This window comes from Stegastes partitus, unplaced genomic scaffold (genome assembly GCF_000690725.1).
Source record: "Stegastes partitus isolate 25-593 unplaced genomic scaffold, Stegastes_partitus-1.0.2 Scaffold48, whole genome shotgun sequence".
Classification (NCBI taxonomy): Eukaryota; Metazoa; Chordata; class Actinopteri; family Pomacentridae; genus Stegastes; species Stegastes partitus.
In genome coordinates, this window is record NW_007577779.1 from 951,577 (window position 1) to 977,862 (window position 26,286).

Genomic DNA, 26,286 nt, shown 5'->3' on the forward strand with positions numbered 1-26,286 from the left:
TCGCATTTTTGCGCCTCATTGGCTCCCGTAGAACTTGTCGTATGTGCGCATGCTCAGCATTTCTCTGCATGTCTTCCTTATTGACGTTGCTCCAGAAATGTGAATTTTTCTTTTAATGTTCACCTTTCTTTTTTTTCTGTAACTGTACCCAGGAATTAATTCACCATGAAAACGAGATTCACCACGGTGGATATCAGGGCAGTTCTTGCCGAAATCAATGCCAAGTAGGTGGTTTGTTGCTAGGCTAAGCTAACTTAGGCTCGTTAGACTGCTGCAACCACGACTACTGTGGAGTTGTTTACAGATGTTGCTCAGCATTTCATTGATTTAATCTCCTTCTTTTACAGCTACATGGGCATGAGAGTGAACAACGTGTATGACATCGATAATAAGACGTATCTCATCCGTCTGCAAAAGTAAGGACAGTTTGGAAACGTGTCTCTGAAAGTTTCACTAAAATGTTTCACAGGACTTGAAGCTTCAAAGTAAAGCAGAAATAGCACAACACTCAAGTAGTCCATGACAGACATCAATGCTTTCAAAACTGTAATTTGAGTTAATCACGATAAGTATGAAATATATGATGAATATGAAGTATAAAAAATACAGGTAATCATTATGCAACAGTTGCAATAACAACACTTGTTGATGAATTATTTGAAAATTCTAACTGGTGCATTAATTAATAAGCAGGAGCATTTTAGAATTTTTATTTGTTTATTTTTAAATAATGTTGTCTGACACTGTTTCGTATATGATAGATTGTGGACATTTGAGTGCCTGACTATGGCCCTAACTGGCATGTCAACATCCGGCATGCAAACAGTCCAGTCCTGTCTTTTTCTTGTCATCTGTGGCATTGTGTCATTTGAAAACTGCTGCATTTTAAGGTGGTTATTTATAATCACTGGTCAAAGTAATGTCTGTGTGCTGGTAATACTATCTGATATTTGTCCTTTCAAGCCACACCTGACCAGCTGAACAGCTTAAAACTTTTTTGTTCATAGTTGGCTAAATGTAACTCTTGCCAACCCCCCAAAATAGAAGATTTTTACTTTCTTCTAAGTCAAAATTATCACTGACATGCTGCATTTATATTTTTCTTCAGCATGTCAGTATGAAATCAGAATCTGCATTGTAACTGTTAATTAAATGTAGTTAAAAAAAAATATTGTCTGATATTTTTCCTCTGAAATGCAGTGGAGTAAAGGTATAATTTAACATTGAATGGAAGTACTGTAATTATCCAGGACCTCAGATCTGCACCTAAGGACAGAATTTTAGTAAATGTACTTAGTTGCCTCCATCACTTTTAGTCGGGATGTGTAACCGAGTGCTGTCATATTGTCTCAGGCCTGATAGCAAAGCTGTTCTCCTGATTGAATCTGGGACTCGGATTCACTCCACAGACTTCGAATGGCCCAAGAACATGATGCCTTCAGGCTTTGCAATGAAAGTAAGAACGTCTTGATGCTGTTAAATCCAATTTTTGTTTTATTAGACCTGCCAAACCTTTTTTATTAGTCTATTTGTAGTGACATTCTATACATTTTAATGTGCTATAATTCATTTATTCTGCCCAAATTATCAATTATACACACGTGGACAAAATTGTTGGTACCCCTCAGTTAATGAAGGAAAAACCCACAGTGGTCATAGAATAACTTGAAACTGACAAAAGTAATAATAAATAAAAATTCTATGAAAATTAACCAATGAAAATGAGACATTGTTTTTGAACCGAGGTTTAACAGAATTATTTTTTAAAAATAAACTCATTAAAACAGGCCTGGACAAAAATGATGGTACCCTTAACTTAATATTTTGTTGCACAACTTTCTGAGGTAATCACTGCAATCAAACGGTTTCTGTAACTGTCAGTGAGATTTCTGCACCTCTCAGCAAGTTTTTTTTGGTCCACTCCTCATGAGCAGACTGCTCCAGTTGTCTCAGGTTTGAAGGCTGTCTTCTCCAGACGGCATGTTTTAGCTCCTTCCACTGATGTTCGATAGGATCTAGATCAGGGCTCATAGAAGCCACTTCAGAACAGTCCAGTGTTTTCCTCTGAGCCATTCTTAGCTGTGTGTTTTGGGTCATTATCCTGTTGCAAGACCCATGACCTGCGACTGAGACCAAGCTTTCTGACACTGGGCAGCACATTTCTCTCTAGAATACCTTGATAGTCTTGAGGTTTCATTCGACCCTGCACAGATTCAAGACACCTTGTGCCCAATGCAGCAAAGCAGCTCCAGAACATAACAGAGTTTCCGCCATGTTCCACAGTAGGGACAATGTTCTTCATTTTTGCGTCTGTGATCATAGAGCTGATGCCAAAAAGTTCCAGTTTTGTCTGTCCATAAGACATTCTCCCAGAAGCTTTGTGGCTTGTCAACATGCAGTTTGGCAAATTCCAGTCTGGCTTTTTTTCTGATTTGTTTTCAACAATGGTGTCCTCCTTGGTCGTCTCCCATGAAGTCCACTTTGGCTCAAACAACGACGGATGGTGGGATCTGACACTGACGTACCTTGACCTTGGAGTTCACCTTTAATGTCTTTACAGGTTGTTCTGGGCTCTTTGTTACCATTCGTATTATCCGTCTCTTCGATTTGTCATCAATTTTCCTCCTGTGGCCACGTCCAGGGAGGTCGGCTACAGTCCCATGGATCTTAAATTTCTGAATAATATGTGCAGCTGTAGTCACAGGAACATCAAGCTGCTTGGACATGGTCTTATGGTCTTTACCTTTAACATGCTTGTCTATCATTTTCTTTCTAACCTCCTGAGACAACTCTCTCCTTCACTTCCTCTGGTCCATGTTCAGTGTGGTCCACACCATGTCACCAAACAGCACAGTGACTACCTGTAACCCTATAAATAGGCCGACTGACTGATTACAAGTTTGTAGACACCTGTGATGCTAGTTAGAGGACACACCTTGATTGAACATGTCCCTATGGTCACATTATTTTCAGTCTTTTCTAGGGGTACCATCATTTTTGTCCAGGCCTGTTTCAGGAGTTTATTTTTTAAAATAACTCTTTTGAACCACAGTTTAAAAGCAATGTCTGATTTTCATTGCTTAATTTTCATAGATTTTTTATTTATTATTACTTTTGTCAGATTCAAGTTATTTCTGTGACCATTGTGGGTTTTTCTTTCACTAACTGAGGGGTACCAACAAATTTGTCCATGTGTATACATACAAAGTCATATTCAACTGACAATGTGTGACCTTCTCTTATACTGTATATACTTTATATACCTTCATTTGATAACTAGACAATCTGACCTTTGCTTTTTTCCATCCTGAAACAAAGGGATTTATGCAGTAAATGCCAACATGAGTGCAAATGCTTATTTTCTGTGTTTTTTCAGAATTATATCTCCCACACCAGATCAATACTTGCTTAATTGCTGGATTGGTTGCTGTGTTGAAGCTTAATCTTAAAGCAACGTTTTTTTTCAACAGTGTCGAAAACATCTGAAAACACGGCGACTGACCCAGGTCAAGCAGCTTGGGATTGACAGGATTGTTGACATCCAGTTTGGTTCAGATGAGGCCGCCTACCACTTGATCATTGAACTTTACGACAGGGTTAGAAAACTGCACTACTCACATCCAGCACTGTACAAATACATATTCACCTTCAACCAAACCGTGACACTGATGCATGTGTGTTTGCTGTTGTTCATTTTTAGGGTAACATCATACTTGCAGACCACGAGTACATGATCCTGAATCTGCTGAGGTTTCGTAACGCAGAGGCAGAAGATGTTAAGATTGCTGTGAGAGAGCGATACCCCGTGGAGAGTGCCAGACCCCCTGAACCCCTCATCAGCTTGGAGGGGTAACATCTCAACATGTGCCGGTTGTGGATAAAATGAACATCCTTCAGAATTCGGTGAACATATGTCATGACTTTCTTTATTGTTGTTTTTATATAGACTCTCTGAAATCCTCAGCAAAGCCCCAAATGGAGAGCAGGTGAAAAGAGTCCTGAACCCTCACCTCCGTAAGTCGCCAGGCAACAGAAACCTATGACTATTTTCTGTCTTCTTCTGTAATATAAGAAACAATACTGAATCATGTTTTATGTCCTTTCCAAATGCATCTTTAGCCTACGGAGCCACTCTGATAGAACATAGTTTGATAGAAGCAGGACTGCCAGGCTTCGTCAAAGTTGACAGTCAGGTTGATGCAGCCCAAGGTACAGTAGGACAGTTGGAGTAAAACTTTAAATATATTCTGTAATCCTGTAAATACATTTGGCCTGGCTGTTTTTTTTTTCAGTTGCACCTAAAATCCTGGAAGCTCTGCAGATTGCAGAAACATACATGGAAAAAACTGAGAACTTCAGTGGCAAAGTAAGTAAGAGGTGTTTCATGAGCAGTATTTAGTTAGAAAAAAAAAGTCATTTGTGATTCTGCAATAGATTTCTGCCATTCCTAAACTTTTATTTTTTTCTTAAATCCAGGGTTACATCATTCAGAAAAGTGAAAAGAAACCAAGTTTAACTCCGGGCAAACCCAGTGAAGAACTTCTTACGTATGTATGTCTGCTGTGTGCGGACACCAGGATGCATATTACTTGATTATTGCTATTTTCTTGTACTTTCTATATTTTTGGATGCTGCTGTGGCGGGTAAATTTCCCCCACTGGGGGATCAAAAAAAAAATTCTATTCTGTTCTATTCTACCGATTTTACATTAGACAATTCTCCTGTTTAAATTATGCTTAATCAGTTTTTGTCAATGATTCCTACTTACAGATATGATGAATTCCATCCATTCCTCTTTGCCCAGCATGCAAAGAGCCCTTATTTGGAGTTTGACACTTTTGACAAGGTGAATATATATATACTAATAGTAGTATGTTTGCTTATTTGGTTCTACTTCTTTGATAAAGAATACTGATTGAAATACTTTTTTCTAAAGTGACATGCCAATTCAATGAGATCCTCTTACACAGGCAGTGGATGAGTTCTTTTCTAAGATGGAGAGCCAAAAGATCGACATGAAGGCCTTGCAGCAGGAGAAACAGGCTCTGAAGAAGTTGGAAAACGTGAAGAAGGACCACGAGCAGAGGCTGGAGGCTTTGCACCAAGCACAGGTTAGCGACAAACAGCTTGTCTTTTTGAATAGATCCTGCTTTCTCATGTATGAATGTGAAAATCATTTACGTTGGGTGTTTTTGCAAATAATCAAAATTTGCACCGGTCAGCCAGTTTTTCTTGACTTGCATTAGGAAGCTTGACTTGTGTGTTGCAGGAGGTGGATAGAATAAAGGGTGAACTGGTGGAGATGAACCTGTCAGTGGTGGAGAGGGCGCTGCAGGTGGTGCGCAGCGCTCTGGCCAACCAGGTGGACTGGACTGAGATCGGCATCATTGTCAAAGAAGCACAAGCTGCTGGAGACCCCGTGGCGTGTGCCATCAAGGAGCTGAAGCTGCAGACCAATCATATCACCATGCTTTTAAAGTGAGACCATCGCAGCAAGCAATAAACTTCAGTTTAGCTGCTCTTCCTGCCAGTTGTTACATGATATGAAATCCAAGTGATATACTCAGCGCTGTTTTCCTCCAGGAATCCATATATTTCTGAGGAGGACCAGGAAGAGGAAGAGAACAAAGACATAGTGGAGGAGAAAGGGAAGAAAAACAAAAATAAAGACAAGGGGCAGAACAAGAAGCCGCAGAGGAACAAGCCCATGTTGGTGGATGTGGATCTTGGCCTGTCAGCTTATGCTAATGCCAAGAAGTAGGTTTACCTTTAAGGTTTTAGACTCAAAATTATATATTTGTGATGAAAGTTGATGGACACATTGTGCTTATTTTAGGTACTACGACTACAAGCGCACTGCTGAGAAGAAGGAACAGAAAACCATTGAAGCAGCAGATAAGGTGACATAACTGCATCTTCCTCATGATTTTCATATGATTGTACGATCAGCAGCAAGCATTTGTAGAACATTGTTTGTGTGCCTCATAGCTGTTGTAATGTTGACAGTTTTGCATCTAACGAGTATTATACTTTGTGTTTGTATTCAGAATTTCTGATCAATATTTTTTCCAATTTAATGTCATTGAAGGCGATGAAATCTGCTGAGAAAAAAACACAGCAAACACTAAAAGATGTCCAGACAGTAACCACCATTCAGAAGGCCAGGAAAGTCTACTGGTGAGACACAGCTGACTTTGTGTATACTGTTGAGGTTTATGTATAGTAGAGTAGATTATTTATTTCCTTCAACAATTTATTTGCTTTTGGCAGGTTTGAAAAGTTCCTGTGGTTCATCAGCTCAGAGAATTACCTCGTCATTGCAGGAAGAGACCAGCAGCAGAACGAGATGATTGTGAAACGCTACCTCCGGACCGGTAGTCCAAATTCCACACACTCTTCCTTCAGACATGTTTGAAAGCTGGTTTATCACATCATCTGTACCTTTGCTTTCTCAGGTGATATCTACGTTCACGCTGACCTCCATGGAGCAACTAGTTGTGTCATCAAAAACCCCTCAGGTACATCTGCACATGTGCTTTTCACTGCATTTTCCACTGCATGTCTACATTTGCTCAGTTTACCATCATGTCATTTGTAACTTATTTGTATTTCCACTCTCTTGCTACTTGCACCAGGGGATCCTATCCCTCCTCGTACCCTGACAGAAGCTGGCACGATGGCCGTGTGCTACAGCGCCGCATGGGATGCCAAGATTATCACCAGTGCTTGGTGGGTTCATCATCACCAGGTGAGTCATCAATATTATTCAGCAGCTGTTTCTCATGTTTACCTTTTTTTTTCTGCACTGGAGGGAGATAACTTGTTTGCTGTTTTTCTTATTATCATCAACCTGTTGTTTAAGTGTGATTTATATTATAGTCTGCAGCATACTTGAAGCTGTGCAGCAAAACTTACCGAAACTTAAACCTGTTTCTTGTGAACAAGTTAGACAAACAAAACAAAACACTCATAACATACTGTGTATCCTCGAGAACTAATAAACATGTTTAGTGTGTTTCATTCCTGATCAAACATTTGCTGAGCTGATGACTGTTTACATTTTTTTAAATTCATTTGATTTACTGCCACTGCTGTTGGCTGATACATTCAAACAAAACAGAGACCGACTCAAAAAACTTTGCTCCATAGGTTGCCTTTTACTTACAGATATAGAGCAGAAGATTACAAAATCATCATGAGCAGCAAAAAAAAAGGTTTAAATGTGACTGTAATGTTGATGTAGTAGAAATGAGGGGTATGGTGACATAACAATATTGACAATAACTGTGATGTGATATTTAAACACTGAAAAACCAACATGTTAATAATCCACAAATGATAATATTGTAAGTAATCCAGCACTAGTAACTATCTGGTTGACACTCCAACAATGGAACAACTCACAGTACAATTAAAGTCACAGACTCTTTCAACCTTCTTCCATTCATATTTTGAATTTAATTGTCAAAAAAAGAGACAAAACACAATAAAGTAAGTCAAAGAGAATTTGATGAGATGTCACTATAGTAAAGCTATTGTGAATCCTTTTGACCACGATAATATAATTATTTAGTAGAAATATTGGCGTTGTTTATAAATTGCTGGAACTATTTTTCAGGTGTCTAAGACAGCTCCCACTGGAGAGTACCTAACCACTGGAAGCTTCATGATCAGAGGTATGAAACACTAGTTTTCAAACACATGAACATTTAAATAAGTTTAATTGGCAAGTGAAACATGATGATGATGCTCATTTTGTTATTTTTCTCTCCAGGAAAGAAAAACTTTCTCCCTCCTTCTTACTTGATAATGGGCTTTGGATTCCTTTTCAAGGTAAACACCATCACAAGCACTGAGTACATTTTAACTCTATCATTTTCAAACAAGTTTCATCTCATTTTCTTTCTCCTGCAGGTGGATGAGCAAAGTGTGTTTCGGCACCGTGGAGAGCGGAAGGTGAAAACGGTAGAGGAGGACATGGAGGAGGTCACGTCCAGAACTGCTGAGCTGTTAGAGGAGGGAGAGGAGCTGATAGGTGGGAGGACACTTTCATTTCCTGTTCTAGTTAAAACTATATGCAGGTGCTGTAACTGTTACTGTTGCCTGTGCAGATGATGACAGCAGCAACGAAGATCAGGGTGAAGAGAAAGCAGGAGATGGAGAGACCAAGGAGGTGGGAAAGAAGATTAAAAAGGAAAAGGTACAGGAGGAGGATGGAGAAACAGACGCTGCAGCAAGTAGAGGAGAGATGCTGTCTGAGCAGAGCAACATGGAGGAAGAAGAGTGTCGAGAGGAAGACAGTGGTCAGGAAAACGAGATGAAGGACGAAGAGAGTGAAGAATTCAGCTTTCCAGATACAACTATCTCCCTCTCTCATTTACAACCTAGCAGGTAGTTTTACCACATGCCAAAGCGTAGAAAGGCCTTTCCACTTTCTACTTAACCATTACAATAGTTGTGTAATTGCACCTCAGTAAATTCTCTTTCTGTTTCCAGGAGCACTCAGAACCCCGGCTTCAAAAAAGAAACCATCACCCAGGTAATGATTACCAACATTCAATCAAAGTCAAATCAAAATGTCTTGTGACTTCTTTCACAGATGTTATTTCATTAATTTCCCTTCAGGCTGATGCAGATTCACAAGGGAAGAAACACATGACAGCCAAGCAGAGAAGGTGAGGATACGGAACAAGATACATGCAAGGAAAGCCTTTCTTCATGTGAAAAGCAGATGAAGGTGGCTGTTTTTAGTGAAAGCCTACATAGCCAGAAACTGATTGAATCCTCCTGTGCTTTTCTTTTTCTCAACCTTAGAGAAGAGAAGAAGAAGAAGCAGAAACAGGAAGGCTATGACGTCGAGGAGAAGCCTGAGGTTTCATCCAGTGGATCAGCGGTGGATCAGGGCTCCAAAAGTGGAGGAGGGCCGTCCCAGCCGCCACTGAAGAGAGGTCAGAAGGTAAGAGAAGGTCTTCATTTTGCTAAGACTCAGATCTAACACATAACTTTAAAACAAGACCTTAGTTAGCCAATCAGGCAGTTTTTTAAGAGATAGATTTCAAAAGAGAGAAAGAAAATTACCAGTCAGTAGGAGGCCTCAAATACTATTATGATTTTAAAAGCAACAGTCGTACGTTTTTCAGTTATCAGTGAGGGCTGATGCTTTTTCTTAATCACAGAATCATTATGTATGAAATCATGTATCCTAATCCAAACGACCAAACAAATAGTGTTTTGGAAGAAGTAAAGATTTTTTTACTAACCATATCACATGTTTTCATATTTGATGATCAGATCTTGAACTTTAACTGATTTCCGTTGTGCTGATTATGTTTCTTCTGTTGTTACTACAGAACAAACTGAAGAAGATCAAAGAGAAGTACAAAGACCAGGATGAAGAGGACAGAGAACTGATGATGCAGCTGCTTGGGGTGAGGATGAAAAACCAAAAAAACAGCTGTGTAACTGTCAACAAGTACGACCCGTACTGGCTGAACACCAACACTGCCATTATGTGACTTCTACCCGATTTAAGTGTTCTGGCAATTTGAATGTACTGTTCTTCAAACTGTGGCAATAAATGACATTTCTGCTGCTTTTCTCCTGTAGTCAGCCGGTTCCACAAAGGAGGAGAAGGAGAAGGGGAAGAAAGGAAAGAAAGGGAAGGGGAAAGAGGAACCTGTCAGGAAACCGGCCTCTCAGAAACAACAGCAGAAACCTCGTAGTGTGGAGACAGCTGTGAAGAAACCAGAGCAGACTGGAGGGGAGGAGGAGGAGAGGCAGCCTGGAGAGGAGGGAGGTCCTGCAGAACAGGAGGATAAGGTACCAGGACTTATCCTGTAATAGTGTCTTTAATGTACTATTTGTCTGGTGATGCTAACATTGTTATTTGCAAAGGTGTAGATCTTCCATATTTACGTTATAGACTAAATGTGTATATACAGAATACTGACTTGTGTAGCTTTGAATAACTCTTGGCTACTTATGAATTTTGTTCCCTGAAGTCATCAATGCTGTCTTCTCTTCCAGGAAGACGATGTGGACCAGGACAATCCGGGAGCAGAGGTTGGTTTTGAATGCAAACATTCAAATGTGGACAAATAGTCTGTACTAGAAAAAAATCTCCATCCTTCCAAAATACTCTCTCCAAAAAAATTCTTCATTTTGGATCATTCATGTGTTTCTCCAGGAAGCAGAGAATTTGCTCACCTCCCTGACAGGCCAGCCTCATTCTGAGGATGTGTTGCTGTTTGCAGTGCCAGTCTGTGCTCCATACACTGCCCTTTCCAGCTACAAGTACGTGCAATTAACCTTTTTGTAAAAGATAGGAGAGAAAAAATACAGAGTAGTCTGCAGGCTAATGAGTCATTTGTTTTCCACAGACACAAAGTGAAACTGACACCAGGCTCTCAGAAGAAAGGAAAAGGTAAGAATGGTGATCTGTTCTGATACGCATAAAGCCTTTGCTTAATGTTTTCCTCTGTTAAAAAGACTAAGTCAGGTTATTTTATTATGTTTTTGTTCCTAACAGCTGCACGCACTGCAGTGCTCAGCTTCATGAAAGCCAAAGAGGCCTCAACCAGAGAGAAGGACCTGTTCCGCAGTGTCAAGGTAAACACGTCATGACTGCCTTGTGCTTATCTGCTGAACACAAGTCGAAGGTTGCAGTCGATTATTCAGAACTGTGTTGTTACCTAAACACTTTCTCTAAACTTTGATGGAAAACATCATGAAGTCAAGGAAAGCTATGAAGGAGAATTCACTTAGAGATAAGAAAAAGACAACAAATCAGAGACTGACTGCAACAGTAGATGCTGTTGCTTTGAACTTTGCAGCCACAACATGGCAACATTATCTCCTTTACTTTGATAGAGAACAGACCAGTATATCAAATGCTGAAGGAAACAAGCAAGGAAGGATTCAAGCACCTTTCCTTAGTTTTTAGAGAATTCAAGCAGATCTTATCAAAGCTGCATATTAGATATTTGAAGCTAATTTCAATTAGTTAGAAACTCATTTGTAGTGCTGCAACGTTAACCATTAGAAAAACAAAATGCACTGTTGATAATCAAATAACATTTTATTTATTAGAGAAAACTCTCAAACATTCAGATTTCAGCTTGTTGAACTTTGGGATTTGCTGCTTGTCTCTTTCATATTATTGTTGTTACAGTTAAGACCAGGATCTTAAATGAGTCCCTTCCGTTTACCCATAAACAAATAACAGATTATTCCAATCAATAATCATACACTAGCATTGTTTCTCTTGGTGTTACGATTAAAACTCTGTCCCTTATTTCATCGCCCTGTGTTGCAGGATTCAGACCTCTCCAGAAATATGCCAGGAAAAGTAAAGGTGTCTGCTCCAAACCTGCTGGCTGCCAAGAAGAAATGAGAGATGGCTGAATACAGAAATGGCAAGACTGACGAAATTTACAGTATTTCATCAGCACAGAACTGCAGTTTAATTCAGTTCAGTGAGCAAATTCAAACATGGGGGCTGCAAGTTGTTCATCACTACCCTGCCCTCATTGGAATATGAATTTTTATTTTAAAGATTGATTGTATTTGTTGGTCAGCAACATGTAAATGAACAAAGTTGAATAACACAACTTATTGTATGCATTTATTTTTTGAGTACAAATTATGCATTGCAGTAACCGTTTGCATCATATCCTATAAAAAAAAAAAAAAAACATCAAGGGAACTTTGTGCAAACCAGGCAAGTACAAACAAAGCCCTACTGACATGAGGCATTTCAGTGCAACGTGGCTCAACATCCAATACACTCGCAGTATTTTAAGTTATTGATTAAATAAAATTCAAGTGCTACAGGAGCCACTTGTGACAATTTATAGGCTGTGAAAGCCTTTTTGAGAACACAGAACCCACACATTTCCTCACAAATATATAAATAACTATATATACAAATTAAAACTAAAATTAACATTTCTGTGGCTCCAGAGTAGATAGTCTTGTGTAGCTTAAAGCACTAGTTTTAGGTCTGTGACAACTTAAATCACCCAAGATCAAGCAAACATCTGTATTTGAGATCACCTCAAGGATTAGTTCTAGTAATCGAACAAAACAACATATAAATGCTGCAGTTAAACGAACCTGCTTCAGTCCACTTTGGATTTTGCACCACTGTACTTAGTGTTGAGACAATGGTGACACTTTGTGCTGGTTTTTGAGGAAGATCAGTTAAAATTACCATCTGTGTTTAACATCATGCGTTCTTTAAAAAAAAAAAAAATCAGAACAATCCGTTGCACTCTCTGATAAACCTGCAGGATGAAGCATAATCTTGAAGAGAAAGCTGCTAAAAAGTTGAACTGAAGTCTGCAGCCTTTCTGAATTCAATTTTTTTCCACTACCTTTAATCACACAATGCATTTTCTGTTTCTTTTGTGCTCTCCCTGAAAAGCTGAAACATGAGTGGCGGTTTCTCTCCATATTTTCTACCCATTTGGCTAAATAGGTATCTGCAACTACACATAAAACATCCAATTTTAACAGACGATCCATGTCATTATAGCTGTAGTTGGGGAAAAAAATACAATTCTGTACAGTAGTAAGTGTTGTAGCATGGACAGAAACCCATGCTATGGTATTTCAGCTTCACAGAAGGAGTGATGAAAGAAGTCCCTCTGAAAATGAAAGTGAGCAAAGAAAGCTTAAAACAGAAACTAAACCAAAAGTAGTGCAGGGCTTTGCTCTCTTGTATCTACCAACCTAACAACAGTCTGAGCATCACCCCCCACTGCTACTCCACCAAAGGTTCTACTGGCCATGAAAGAATTAGGAGATATTAAACCTAAAAAGGTCACAAACAGCTCTGAGGATCGCCTGTGAACCTTATTGTGTCTATCACGACCACAGCTGTTCACTATTGCTTAGAGATTTTTTTTTTTTTTTTATGTACACAAGTGTCCACACACATCAAACTAATGCTCTAAAAGGACTACCTGCTTTGAAAGAAACACTCATGTCTTCCATACATACATACACACACACACACATACACATATTTTGTCCTGTAATACTCCGGACTAGATGATTATGACTGGCCTCCTCTGATTCTAGGAGCCCAGTGTGTTGACTCGTGCCATTCTCTGTTTGAGGCTGTGCAGGAGGTGTTTAGGCAAGCAGTCCCAGTAGCTAGACAAACGCTCTCTGTGCTGTAGAACAGTCTCCATACAGAACCTGGACAGATGAGGAGCAATATTAGGTTCAGCTTCAGGTGTGGGGGTGGGGGGGAAAAAGAGCTTATTGCTTGTGTACACACTCACCGAACTAATGATTTGGGCTGAACGTTGAAAACCAGCAACTCATTACTGTGAGCCTGACAAGTTTTAAAGAAAAAAAAAAAGTCAAATTCAGTAGAAGACAAAATGAATCGTGTAACTGTACATGAACTGTGTATTGCATGAAGATACAACATCCATCTTACAGCTCTGTGATGAGACAACAGGTTGTTGGCACACCCTCCAAACACAAACACCTCTCCATCAGGACCAGAGCACGCCGTGTGCCACAGCCTAAAACACACAACCATGTCAAATACTGAATCCATTTACACTGAGCTACGGACTTAACCACAAACACACAACTAAACATTCCCAATGAGGTGAGTACCTCGGGCTTCCTGTGTGACTGTGTTTGAAAGGCTTCCATTCATTTTTGCTCACACAATACAGCCAAGCGTCACCTGAGAAACAAGATGAGAACACCTCTGTGAGATCAGGCGTCATTTTAAGATGAATGTTAGCGACTCAAGGTTGACTGCTGGACTCACTCAGTGTTTCTTTCTCTGTGGTGAAACCTCCAAATAAGAAGATGTGCTCTGGTGACACAGGAGAGAAGGAGTGCCAAGACCGGCCCACAGGACCGTGCTGGGGAACACTCCTACAGCAGGGCAGGAAAGAAAAACAGAATTGACACGATGCTGGCAGGTGTAGGAAACATGTACATATGGCAAAGTGAAAAGCAGATGAATAAGTGTTGTTGCATACAAACAGATAGTGAGATCAGTGTTAGTCATGGGTCCTTCTTTGTTTATTACATTAGGACCAACAAATGTGGGCTTTTTTCAAGAACTGAACTGACCCGAAACAAACTCAGTAACATCATGAATCTGTCTGTATGCTCTGATAAATTGATCCGAAAGTTTTCACAGTTTGCGCTAGATCACAACACAATTTAAAGAACAAAACTTACATTTCATGCCACTCCCATGTATCCAGGTCAATGTAGTACAAGTCGTTAAGTCGGAAGTTCTGTGGACAAAGTAATATGCATTGGGATTGGTGGCCAAAAAAAAAGAATAGGAATACAAAGAAATACATGAATGTAAGTAGCATATTGAAGATGTCAAAAAAAAAAGAAAAAGAATCGCAAGAAAGAGGTTGCATCCTTGTCGTGACATTTCACTTTCCCCCTGCCTACCTTGTATCGTCCCCCAAACACGTAGCCTCTGTTGCCAACTGTAGCACAGGCATGAGCTGCTCTCGGTGATGGGGTGTCCCCCTACATCAGGACAAAACAAGACAGAGAAAATGTTCAAGATTACATCTTCAGTATAGTTTATTTTAGTGTTGTAAAAGAGCTGCAGTGGATCTGGAAAACAAGGAATGGAAAAGGGAGAGGCTGCTGTTTGCTCCTGGCCAGTCAGATGCCTTCATTTACATGTATGTATGAAGTTATTTGTGGTGAAGCTAGTGTTGTTACCGTGGTGATGGGCTGACTCCATGTTGATGTCTCCAGGTCCAGGATGTGGATGTGGTTGTTCCAGCCTCGCCCAGGGCTGTCCCACTGGAGCAGCAGCAAAAACCAAAGAGACACATTTACATTTAAATCCATGATCCTGCAACAACTTTTATTCAGGAAAACAAAAAAAGTTTTTTTTTTTTTTTGGATACAGACCACAAGAGAAGACGATTCATCAAATTCAAAAGTCCCTCGATGGGATCCCTGTGCAGGGTATCCATAGCCTCCGAAGAATATTAGTCTGCCAGCACACAATGTGAGACATGTATTGTTTTGCTGCTTTTTTGTGGAGATTTGTAAATTAATATTTCTCCAGATACAACACATTTAAGTTGACATTTTGTTTCAAAAGAGCTTATTTATCAATAAAAAGCAGAGTGCTGAAATGTTCAAGTACACATGATACCTGGGGTCTGCTTAGCATGTTAAACCATAAAAAGAATCTCATCCTCTCACCTGTTCTTCTGAACCCAGCAACCTAGCTTGTCCTTGCACGACGGAGGAAGACCTTTAAGATCCCTCATTTCCTCCCACACGAGGCTGGGAGCTCTCAGGGGCAGGCGATAGATCTTTAAAGCAGAGCACAGAATACAGGACTTCTGAAAGATGATCAGCACAAACAGTACACTGACAGGCCTCAAGGTCTGATGAGCAAACATGATGCAGTCATTTGAAAATAACACAAAATGATGAATTTGTTTTACGTAGTGCACAAGCTTTACCCTGTTCGTGTTTCCCCTGGCGTGATGACCTCCAAAAAGGTAAAGGACGCCATCAACACACACCCCGCAGCTACCTGACATTGAAGTGTGCAGGTTACCACCAGCTACATGCTTTGTCCTGTGAACAGTTACAACATTTTTTATTGTTCTACTTTGTGTGAAAACGACAGGACATGAATGTAGAGCTGATGACAGCGTTACTGATTTGCTGAACATATGTTCTCACCACACTCCTGATTCCATGTTGTATGTCCAGATCTCATTTCTTGGCAGGTACAAGTCAAAGAACCCATGGTTTTGAGCATTCTTACAGAGAGGGGAGAATACAGTGTAGTTGAAAACAAATGCAGAAACCGTGGAAAATGACATAAACGTGATAAAATCATTTTTACACATACCTTGTAGCCACCCCACACATACATAATGTTTCTATCAACCACTGCGATGTGACCACTGCGCTCTGCCGGGGTGTCCAGCTCAAATGATTCAGATGCCTCGGTGTCCAATGGCTGCTCATCCTCCACCTCCTCATCTTCCTCGTCCTCATCCATATCGTCATTTACCATCCAAGCAAACAATCTGTCATCTTCATCTCTGTCTGAGTCATTGTCGTCCTCTCCGGCTGGAACATCTCCTATGTCTTCCTCCATTTCTGCCATTCTTTCTGCCATGTCAGTCTTTCCTGTCTCGCATCAAGGCAAGAAGTGAGAGGAAGAAAAAAAAAATCATATGGGTTAGTGGTGATAGGATTATTCAATTAACTAATTAGTTTTTTCCAATAACCAACAGAGAATGACCCACATTCCAAAAAAAAAAAAAAGAGGGCGTCAAGAAATGACATGATTTTTTTCTGCTAGTTATTAAAAAAAAAAAAAAAAAAAGCAGCACCCGCATTTTCTGTATAGAGCACATAATCTTTACTAGATATGCCTTCGATATTTTACTTTATGGTAAACCGAGCTATTTCAGGGCAGCAGGTCGCATAACGTTAGCTGGTAGCACGATTACTGCTGACCTACTTTGCTAGCTTAACTATTTAGGTTACTAACTGACCATTAGCTGTTCGCATATCGTTTAAATGAGAGAGAACACGACCTAAAGACTGGAGTTATTTGATATATTTGATGAAAATGAATTGTTTGGCGGCTAACCGAGCTAGCATGCACTCACCAGCTGTTTGTCAGTTCAAGTGTTCACAACCGTTAGCAACATAGCATTTGGAAACTTCTAAACGCCAAATACCCTGACAGTTGCGAAAAAGTGGCGTTGCAAAATCATATTTACCGTCTTAATGTCGAACTTAAACAATGTGTAATTGCCTTGTGCGATATGTATTCGAAACTGTCACCACCTTACCTTATCTGATGTTTGTTTTTCCTGCAAATTTCAAAAGCAGTCCGCCATTGATGTGAGGTCATCACAAGCATTCTGGGGGCCCGACCGGAAGTAAGCGAGTACTCACGTCCGCCATGTTGATAAGGTCAGAGCGAAACCGGTTACATTCCAGCATAGCGTTTGTATTTTATAACTGGTGGTTTTAAAGAACTTAAAATTCATCATCTCTTGTATGTATTTATTTATTTTTTTGAAAGCATACAAAATTATGCTATCCAATGAGTCCCCAAATCTATAAATAAAAGCTCTTACAGCCTTTAGTCTTCACCTGCTTATCCACTTTTATTACCAAACCTATTCATAGTGCATCTCTCGAAAATATGAAGCCATAAAAATGAACTTCGGCACTCTGTAACAGGTGAAATTTCATTCAAAAACTCTGCAGTATACCTTTTCTTATAATTGTCTTCAAGACAATTTGCTCAAACTATGCATATCGAAAAGGGTCAGAATGTTCAGTAGTTACAAAGAATAAAACCTTTATTATTCATGACAAAACACAGACACATACAATGGATTGATTACTACTCAGTTTTCAGTATCATACAAAGGCAATGTACAAAGCAAATGAGAACAGATCTACTTGTGAATCCATGATTTTCTTTAGAGGCCTTGAAGTTTGCTATGAAGACATAAAAACAACATATTAGTATGAAAATAACTGTTTAAATGACAGTTATCAATATTAAGCAAGCAAAAAGAAGAAGAAAAAAAAGGAAATTAAAAAAATATATATATATTTCCCACCTGTCTTCAATGGTTCTGTTGGATGGATAGTACACCTTGAAAGTAAAGCCACTTCTTGGGAAAGAACCCTGCAGAAATAAATGAATAACAATTTACTGATAAATGCCACACGTCCAGCTGCAAAGGGCATTGTTTATCTATCCAAGAAGACTTTGAGGCATTGACTTAGGTTTCTTCTTTTGCATACCGGGTTGACAGAAAGGCAGTCAGTATTTGTGATGCTGAAGGGGTCGTATTTGTCTGCAAAGACGATGACATCAGGTACTGGGTAGACACGCAAGGAGTAGTCATAGGCCCAGAACACAGGACTGACGTACAGAGGCAGTGGAGTCAAGTGACCCTGGGATAGGATGGTCTTCACAAACTGGGGAGAGGAAGAGGAGAAGATGGTTTATTTACAAAAATAAAAAGACATTTCACAATGGGTTTTTATCATAAATAGAATCACTCTCACTAGAGCTTTCAGAGCAGAGACCTTTTTTTTATTTTTATTTTTTTAACCAACACTTGCAGCAACTACTCATTTCTCTAAAAACATTTACAAAGAATGAAAAACAATAAGAACACTGTAAAAAGGCAAACACACCTGTGACAACACAGCAAATACGACTGTGCACCTCTTTCTCGGGAAGACTTTCCGTGAGGTGTGAACAGGTTTTATTTTAAAGAAGCTGAAACTCACATGGTTTGGAATGTCAAGATTGTTACTGGGCAACCGGACGCAATTCCTGCACATCTTGTTGACGAGGTCCTCTCTGATGATGACGATCTCCTGGGTGCAGTACTGGATCCTGACAGGGAGAAATGTGCCATTATTAGGCTCAGTTTTCCAGTAGATAAAGTGCCAAGTCTAGTCACAATTTCTACTAAGTCTTAAAAAACAGTAGTGTCTGTTGAATGTAAAATTACTTTTTGTTACACTGAAACTCTGATCAAATCATGTAAAAACCACATATTTGTCAAACCTGCATGGGTTTGTGGTGAACACAGAGAATGGCACCCTCTGTCTGAACTCCTCCGTGATGTGGTCTGCTAAGGGAGGCCTACAAGAAACATTTTTATCCACATTTGTCCACACAACTGAGCAAATCTCACAGAACTATTTTAACATACAGATGTCTCTGAGGGCTTACCTTGGCAGGATGCTCCCTGGACCAGGGTCTTCAGGACCAGGAACAAACACAAAGCGACTACTGCAGGTTTGGATAAATACATTTAAGTCAAACACATTGAAACTTGAATAGTTAGGAACAATATAGAATGGTAAATGGTAAATGGACTGCACGTATATATCGCTTTTCTACCGTAGCGGCACTAAAAGCGCTTTACAATGTTTTCTCATTCACCCATTCACACACACATTCATACACCAATGGTGACAGAGCTGCCATGCAAGGTGCTGCCTGCCATCGGGAGCAACTTCAGGTTCAGTGTCTTGTCCAAGGACACTTCGACTGTGCAGGGGCCGGAGAGTGAACCCCCAACCTTACGATCAGAGGACAACCACTCTACCACCTGAGCCACAGCCGCCCAAACAGAACAGAGTAAGAAAGCTATTAGCTCCTACCTGCTGGAGATACTGGGGTATGAACATATCGCATCAGCAAGAGCCTTCAGTGATTCTAAAAACATAAATAAAATTTAAAAAAAGAAAGAAAGAAAATGTATTTTTATTAACTTTGGCACACACAGGACAGATGTGAGCCTCGATGATTACTCATCTGGCTCTCTGACAATTAGGTGGATTTCTGGCAAGTTAGAAATTTTTGCTGACCATTGTGCAGCGTAATTAATTACACAAACTGATTTACCTCATGGCTGCTGTCACATTGTCTAAACTGTAGTGAGCTGTTTTTGTATTATTATTATTATTATTATTATTGTAGCAGCATTTTACATGTTGTGACTAAAACAGTATTATGCAGCCATAATACTGAACTTTGCATCTTCAGCCCTACAGTGCTCCATATTATTCTTACCTTCTGTTCATAACAATTGCACTAAGTAATGCTGCCTTTGGCTGTGATATCACACACTTTATTCATTATCTACTTTCTTCTACTTTTGCATTTGAAGTGCATTGAATTATAATATTATTAGCAGAAAGCAGTACAAATTTCATTGACACGACTTTTTTCATTCTATCGAAGCATTTTTGATGACACCAGAAAGTGGCTGACTTAACACACTGGGATTGAAAACTCTAAAATAAAAGCAGACAGTGAATGGAGTGCAGTTTTCAGATCACAGCTTTTCTTTTTTTGTCAACACTGATGGCATCTCACTTTATTAGAAACATCACAGGACACACTGCACAGGGGGCTGAGTGCTCATGCTAAGTTTAAGCTCTATATGCATACAGCATGAACAGTAACCTTAGGGTCTGGTTGTGCCAAAATACAAATTAACACCTGTAATGGGTGTTTATGCAATTAAACCACAGTATCTGTGCAACGTAATAGACAGATTTCAAAGTGTGCCTTAAAATATTAGAGTCCAGTAGTCTTACCTTTGAGTGCTTTAATCTGTGTTTTCCCATATGGTGCAGAAGAGAAATTTCCACACAAAACAAAACAGGTGGGAGGCATAGCAGCATATCCTGTAAGAGAAGACAAAGTGACAATGTAACTGGTGTCTCACAAAGTGTGTATTCTTGACTTTTAAAGTCTGTAATATTAGACCTGAGAACATGATGTTGAGCTTTTCCATCACTTCAACACTGTCCAGCCAGACATCAGAGATGATCACAAACATGGCATCTTCGTTCTCCTCTTCCAGCTGCTTCAGCTTGGAAGAAGCTTTCACCGAAGTGGTGGACGGGCCCCCAAAGAAGTTCATGTTGCCATAGTACGCCCTGGAATTTGCACAAGAATCATATTGTGAGGAAGCAGAAACACTTTCCAGTTGGGTTGAGCAATTTATTGAAACATTATTGAAATCACAGTATAGCCTAGTCCAACATCAAGATCACAGGAGCTGCAGTTTTTTGATGAAGGAAAAATGTGTCCCAACATATTTATTACAAATAAAAGCACTGTGGTGCTGCAAAGATGCCCCGGCCCCATATATACTAGTTTGGTCAGACGTCTGCAAAAACTGTATAATTTTCATATTTTTTCAGTGGCAAAGAAATCTGAAAATTCCCTTTAAAATGTGACTCACATCACATCGCAAATCTGCAAATCTGTCAAAAATAATCAAATATTATGTGTGGGTTTTTTTTTGCAGGTCATTCAGCCCTGCAGTCCAGAGAGCATGTAAAACAATACTGGATTCACCTTAAGACTGAAAATTAACTTATACCTCAGTAAAGTGAAGACATGTGTGAAGTGTAACAAACTGAATGCTTAAGTTAAAGCTATGTTAATATAAAACTTTCTTCAGTTATGTATTAAACTGTAGTTGTAGTCATTCTTTAGAGTCTGTTACTGAGGAGTGTGGCTCACACACACCACTGACAAGAATCTCTGACTTTATTACTTAAGCAGGTATATAGTTTTTGCCTTCAAAGTACTTCCATGACATTTTTCACTGCATATCAAGAAGAACAAGATAAAACTACTTCATGGATGTGACAATTCTTTAACTCTCTGTGTTGTCTGAACATGCTCACATACACAGAGGAGAATAAGCCTAATTCCCACCTCACCTTTAATCTGTAGTGTCAGGATGCACATCTTGCTATACTGACTGAAAGTTTGTTTAATTACAGTTCTCCGCCCACTGACCTTGTGGCTGATGAAGGCTCTGTTGGTGGAAACCCAAAACCATTGACATGGAACACAGAGTCCTCGTACCAACCTGGATGGACGATAAAACTTCACCTCAACAACAGAAGTGCAGTATGTGCTTATGAAATACACTTGGCTATCTTATTCAATTTCACTGTGTATTCTTTATTTTCATTATTATAGCTAAAAAGATATTTGAATTGAGTTTTACCTTCTGCCAGCACAAAGCAGGATTCTGTGTACAGCCCATTATGAAACTGGTGAGAACGGAGCTAAGGTACATATTATTTTTCTAAAGTCACATCAAGCACTTTTTGTTGACGGGCTGCCAAACAGATGAAAGGATATTGCTTTGGACATGTCCAGTTGTACTGTTCCGCTTGGGTCCTCCAGGTAAAATTTACCCTGAAAAAATGTTTATAAATGTTTTAGTGAGCAGATAAAAGCTGAAATGTTCATCACGTTCAAGGAAAAGGACAAAGTTGAATTAAAACTTTTCTGTGATCTGTTCTAAAATATCTGTGTCTTAACTCACCTCTTTCAGTTGTGTGATCATCCCAAGTACAATCACCTCTCCCAGTTTAGCTGTGCTGCCAAGCAATGCTTCAATTGTCTTCAGCTACAAAAAGACAGATAACCAACATTAACTGGTTTTCAAATGCAAAACAAAGCAAACCAAGTGTATAAATAATTCCAATAAAAACGTAATTAATATAGTAGCCATTACAGTATTTTTAGATTCAATACCTGAAATTTGTTTTGACCCTCTTCAACAGCAGCTCCTATCGCTGGTGGGGTGAAGAGCTCGTGTCGATGTGTGCGCTACATAAAAATAGGTCTATATGAACACAGCATGCAAACCACACACAGTAGAAACAGCAGCAAAGACAGCAGGTCAGTTCCTCAGTGGCAGAATCATGAGTCAGATCTTACTGACCTGTTGTAAGATTGTGTAGCGCTCCCTGAAGAGTTCAGCTTTGTCTTTGGCCACACCACACAGACCGGGGGCTGGATGGCTGGTCATACTGATGCTGAATGAAAGAGCCAAAGTAAAAACTATTAAAAACTTTGCCTGCAAGCGTAGGTACCAAGGAGGCAAATAGCAGCACTTCTGTGACATTAAAATGATCTTTTTTTGACACAAAGAGAAACAGTCATTTACTTACGGTACAAATTTCTTCTTCTCCACACTGTAAATGTATCTGGGCACATCGAAGGCTCCAATGATGTTGAAAACATTATCTCTGGTAAAAGATCACACAAATAAGTTTTCCTCTACAGCACAATTAAATTGATAATACTATAGTTTACTTTAAAAAGCAGTGTGTTATGTCATAATTTCATTTTTATAATATATCATAGATTTGAGTTTGGTCCATGTAAAACCCACAAACACCTCCAATTTGAATGATTTCTCGTCCAAACATTCTCTGATCTCTTTATATTCCAGCTGCTGTCAGGACAGTAAATTAAAACTGCTGTGCCAGCTTCTAGTGCTGCCTTAACTTTTGCTGTTGTTTCTAAAAAAAAAAGCCCAGTGGATATTTCATTAAGTAACTTGTGTCCATATAGAATATATATATATTATTATTATTATATATGACATAAGAGGATGGACTAAAGCACAACATTTCTAATTCTGAAAGCCAATTTATCCCTAAAACCTTTATCAGTGTAATTATTGATGGTTAGAATAGACATTGAACAACACAAAATACAACTTTATGTGTAACAAAGTAGAATATCACAGCAGGTAATAAAACATACAGCAACTTGCAGCTCTACTCACATGGTTTCATCACAAGACTGAGTGCAGTCCTGCACAGCACTTTCCACCACAGACAGCTCTATCATACTAGAGGACACTGTTGAAAAACACACGAGAATAACAACCTGGAAACACTTCAGATAATCACAAAAACACATGAAGCAGGCTGAGTACTGAACACACACAGTTCCTTGTAGAGACCAACTGTAATGTACTTACATGGCTGCTTTTCCACTGCATCCAGGACCCGCTCAATAACATCATCAAGCTCAGAGTGATTAACGGACTCCAACACCTCCACAAGGTACTTGCAGGCTTCACTGGAGGACAAAGCGAAAAGGAAACATTCAATGTACAAACTGAACAAACCACAGCCGAGTCAAGTCAAGTCACTGTTATTTATATATTTAAAACAACAGTGTAAAGTCAGATTGCTGTAATAAATTTACCAAACAAGCTTAAATATATGTTTATATATTAAGGTTAAGATCCTACTGTGCCATTTACTATGCTGGTTTACCTACAATACAGTTTTCCACTTGTCCTAAAGTGAATGAGCGCCTACATTGTGACTGAAATGTTGATTTCATGTATGAGGGTTAATTTATAAAGTTTACAGCCTCAGAATAACTACAAATGACATCATATATTAAATGTACATATTAAACCCATCTGTACATTGTGTTCATTACAGTGTAGTTTTCAAATATAAACAAGGATATTAGAAATACTAAACAAATACAGCCTAAACATCAGACAGAATACTCACAATACTGGAGTGTTCTCTATAGCCATAGGCAATAATAATCAGCAACTGTCATGCCTGATTACGCCATAAACTGTAAACATTTCTTTGATCAAATTTATTCGGCTACACAAGTTTCACACACTTTTAGTTATCAGCACAGATATTAAGTTGTGTATTAGCACATTATGACTCAGAGCTGATCATGTATCTAAACCGGGTCATTTGTTTTTGGCAGACAATCATCTTTTGGCTTCAACAGGACACACAACATTTAATAAAGCTACACAACAGCAGGACATTTACAGTTTGTGATTAATGTATTAAATAAAGACAGTTTAGAAGGCGGTGAGCTTGTTGCTGCCCTTAAAGTGACAGAAGAGACGCTACAGTTTTACAGAAAGTTTCCGACATTAGCAAAGAAAAAAAACAACTTTGGCAAAACAGCGACGATAGAATTTTATACTCACGGCCGCAGTATGAGTCCTCTCATCTTGAAGCCAGCGGACACTTTTGTCTTTATTTTCCGAGCCACCTCCATAGTTACTGCTGCTTCTACTTCTTCGTCTGTCTGCGCTCAAGCTTTGGCGCTAAATATCAACTTCCGCATAGGTGTCGTCACTTCCGCCGTAGAAGCGCGTGCTCTTCTAGTTGTCGAAAACAAACTGAATCAAATAAATAAATAAATGAATAATTCGACGATGTGAAAACTCAAACCACTTTTAAAATATGCAAGACCGTTAACTAGAATTTCACGCAAGTCAATCCATTTTCTACTGAACTTACTAACATTTACTTATTGTAAATATTTATTTTACATTGCATTTTACAAAATATTTTTTCCATAGCTCACAGCCTGATGTTTATTACTGCAACGTTATTCACGTTTACAGTTTTTGTTATATACTATATACTTTTTTGTGATATGTATACACATGCACACATTTATGTGGATGTTACTTTGACACATACCACCTGCCTAAACACTGTTGCACAGCACATACATCCCTTCATGGCAGCAGTACTCTGTTCAGGCAGTGACCTCTTTTTAGCAGAATAACTTGTCCTGCCACACTGTTAAACATTTACCAGAGGCCTATGAATTCAGGCCTCTGCACAGTATCTTAGCTGCTCCTAGAACATCCTTCTGGACAAAGACCTGAGATGTTGTACATGGAATCTATTGGAGCTATTGTGAGAGCTCACGGTCTATAATGACCTTTTGTTTACCACTTGGACCGCTGTCAACTTCACCTTCCAAATCTACTGCAGTCATGCTTACATATGTGATACTTCTTGATCTTGTCATGCTCCTTCTTCCTGATGTTGCTGTCAGCTGCCACATCTCTCACAACTGTCCTCTTCTGCTTCTTGTCGACCAGCATTACATCAGGATGGTTGGCCAGCAGCTGCTTGTCAGTGCGGAGCTTGAAGTCCCACAGGATCTTAGCTCTGCTGTTATAAACTACATTCACTGATGTGTCCCATCGGGACTTGGGGATTTCTAACACACACACTCGGCACAGATGTTTCTGTGCACTACCCCAGCCACTTGGCAATGCCTTTCAGCTCGTATCATAAATAAACAAGTTTTCTTCAATCTCAAAATTATCCACATGGCTCAGTTTGTGTATTAACTACACATGTCTGGCACCTATTTCTGGCATCTGTTCAAGTTAGTGTTGTACTAATAAAAATTAATCAGATAAATGTAAGGGCATGGAGTGCAGCTGATTAATTCCAACACAATATTAAATTCCATCAGTAAATCCTGCATAAATACAATGAATGTATCTTTGTTATTTTCTTTGGAGAAAACAAACCCTGTTTTTCTGCAAATTGCTGCATCCCTAAAGGCCAGCTGCAGTTTCCATCTGCATATAAACAATCGGGCATCTTGAAGTGGATTAGATTCCAACATGTAAACAACAATGGATGGCACATCTGCTGTGTTGAAATCTCAGTGTAACTCAACAGCAGAATTAAAAATTACTCTATCAATTGCATAATATAGTTTGAGCTCAGGCATAAAACTCCTCTGTAATGGGTAAACACGCGTTCTTCATGATTGATTTTATTCCCACTGGATAAAAATGGTAGCCCTGTGATAGACTGGCGACCTGTCCAGGGTGTCCCCTGCCTTCACCCTAAGTCGGCTGGGATAGGCTCCAGCCCCCCTGCGATCCTAGTGAGGATTAAGCGGTGTATAGATAATGGATGGATGGATGGATGGATGGATGGATGGATGGATAAAAATTAATTAGTTTAGAAACTCTGTCGCATGCACTTTATATTTTTTATATTTTCCTGTTCATCTTGTTTGTATGCCGCCTCTTGACCAGGTCGTTATTGAAAATGAGAACCAGTTCTCAATTAACCTACCTGGTAAATGAAAAGTTAAATAAAAACATT

General features: G+C 39.3%; 3 protein-coding genes across 3 annotated transcripts; 1 reads left to right on the plus strand and 2 right to left on the minus strand.

Moving 5' to 3' along the window:
- Window positions 1–56: 56 nt before the first annotated feature.
- On the plus strand, window positions 57–11,606 carry nemf (nuclear export mediator factor). The gene is made up of 32 exons (XM_008306876.1): window positions 57–224; window positions 348–416; window positions 1,354–1,456; window positions 3,471–3,596; window positions 3,701–3,849; window positions 3,947–4,014; window positions 4,120–4,209; window positions 4,293–4,366; window positions 4,477–4,547; window positions 4,771–4,846; window positions 4,971–5,111; window positions 5,270–5,478; window positions 5,584–5,757; window positions 5,837–5,900; window positions 6,089–6,177; window positions 6,271–6,374; window positions 6,456–6,518; window positions 6,636–6,748; window positions 7,619–7,676; window positions 7,775–7,833; window positions 7,915–8,035; window positions 8,112–8,391; window positions 8,497–8,539; window positions 8,626–8,675; window positions 8,815–8,956; window positions 9,351–9,428; window positions 9,607–9,819; window positions 10,027–10,062; window positions 10,187–10,293; window positions 10,380–10,423; window positions 10,529–10,608; window positions 11,315–11,606. The coding sequence occupies exons 1-32, from the start codon at window positions 166–168 to the stop codon at window positions 11,390–11,392; spliced, it is 3,231 nt and encodes a 1,076-aa protein (XP_008305098.1). The 5' UTR covers window positions 57–165; the 3' UTR covers window positions 11,393–11,606.
- A 4-nt stretch (window positions 11,607–11,610) lies between these two features.
- Window positions 11,611–16,916, minus strand: klhdc2 (kelch domain containing 2). The gene is made up of 14 exons (XM_008306875.1): window positions 16,845–16,916; window positions 15,887–16,170; window positions 15,715–15,794; window positions 15,489–15,606; window positions 15,223–15,335; window positions 14,923–15,007; window positions 14,728–14,811; window positions 14,446–14,526; window positions 14,218–14,276; window positions 13,796–13,905; window positions 13,636–13,708; window positions 13,451–13,538; window positions 13,290–13,342; window positions 11,611–13,203 (listed from the first exon to the last, which is right to left on the minus strand). The coding sequence occupies exons 2-14, from the start codon at window positions 16,157–16,159 to the stop codon at window positions 13,080–13,082; spliced, it is 1,341 nt and encodes a 446-aa protein (XP_008305097.1). The 5' UTR covers window positions 16,160–16,170; window positions 16,845–16,916; the 3' UTR covers window positions 11,611–13,079.
- A 133-nt stretch (window positions 16,917–17,049) lies between these two features.
- On the minus strand, window positions 17,050–24,449 carry pole2 (polymerase (DNA directed), epsilon 2). The gene is made up of 19 exons (XM_008306874.1): window positions 24,345–24,449; window positions 23,349–23,449; window positions 23,151–23,226; window positions 22,528–22,605; window positions 22,299–22,392; window positions 22,109–22,183; window positions 21,897–21,980; window positions 21,710–21,766; window positions 21,573–21,621; window positions 21,359–21,431; window positions 20,312–20,484; window positions 20,140–20,229; window positions 19,198–19,252; window positions 18,764–18,823; window positions 18,596–18,673; window positions 18,313–18,421; window positions 17,818–17,994; window positions 17,631–17,698; window positions 17,050–17,505 (listed from the first exon to the last, which is right to left on the minus strand). The coding sequence occupies exons 1-19, from the start codon at window positions 24,413–24,415 to the stop codon at window positions 17,487–17,489; spliced, it is 1,587 nt and encodes a 528-aa protein (XP_008305096.1). The 5' UTR covers window positions 24,416–24,449; the 3' UTR covers window positions 17,050–17,486.
- Between the last annotated feature and the right edge of the window lie 1,837 nt (window positions 24,450–26,286).

Excerpts from the sequence above, each read along its gene's own strand:
- klhdc2 (XM_008306875.1), bottom strand. The coding sequence starts at position 16,159 with ATGGCAGAAAGAATGGCAGAAATGGAGGAAGACATAGGAGATGTTCCA. Across the intron at positions 14,812-14,922 it reads ATGAATCGTCTTCTCTTGTG|TGGGACAGCCCTGGGCGAGG; the intron begins GTCTGTATCCAA and ends CTGCTGCTCCAG. Across the intron at positions 14,527-14,727 it reads GGAGTCAGCCCATCACCACG|GGGGACACCCCATCACCGAG; the intron begins GTAACAACACTA and ends GTCCTGATGTAG.
- nemf (XM_008306876.1), top strand. The coding sequence starts at position 166 with ATGAAAACGAGATTCACCACGGTGGATATCAGGGCAGTTCTTGCCGAA. Across the intron at positions 5,901-6,088 it reads CCATTGAAGCAGCAGATAAG|GCGATGAAATCTGCTGAGAA; the intron begins GTGACATAACTG and ends ATGTCATTGAAG. Across the intron at positions 8,392-8,496 it reads TCTCATTTACAACCTAGCAG|GAGCACTCAGAACCCCGGCT; the intron begins GTAGTTTTACCA and ends TTCTGTTTCCAG.
- pole2 (XM_008306874.1), bottom strand. The coding sequence starts at position 24,415 with ATGGAGGTGGCTCGGAAAATAAAGACAAAAGTGTCCGCTGGCTTCAAG. Across the intron at positions 18,422-18,595 it reads TTCACCACAAACCCATGCAG|GATCCAGTACTGCACCCAGG; the intron begins GTTTGACAAATA and ends TCTCCCTGTCAG. Across the intron at positions 17,699-17,817 it reads ACTGCCTTTCTGTCAACCCG|GGTTCTTTCCCAAGAAGTGG; the intron begins GTATGCAAAAGA and ends TTATTTCTGCAG.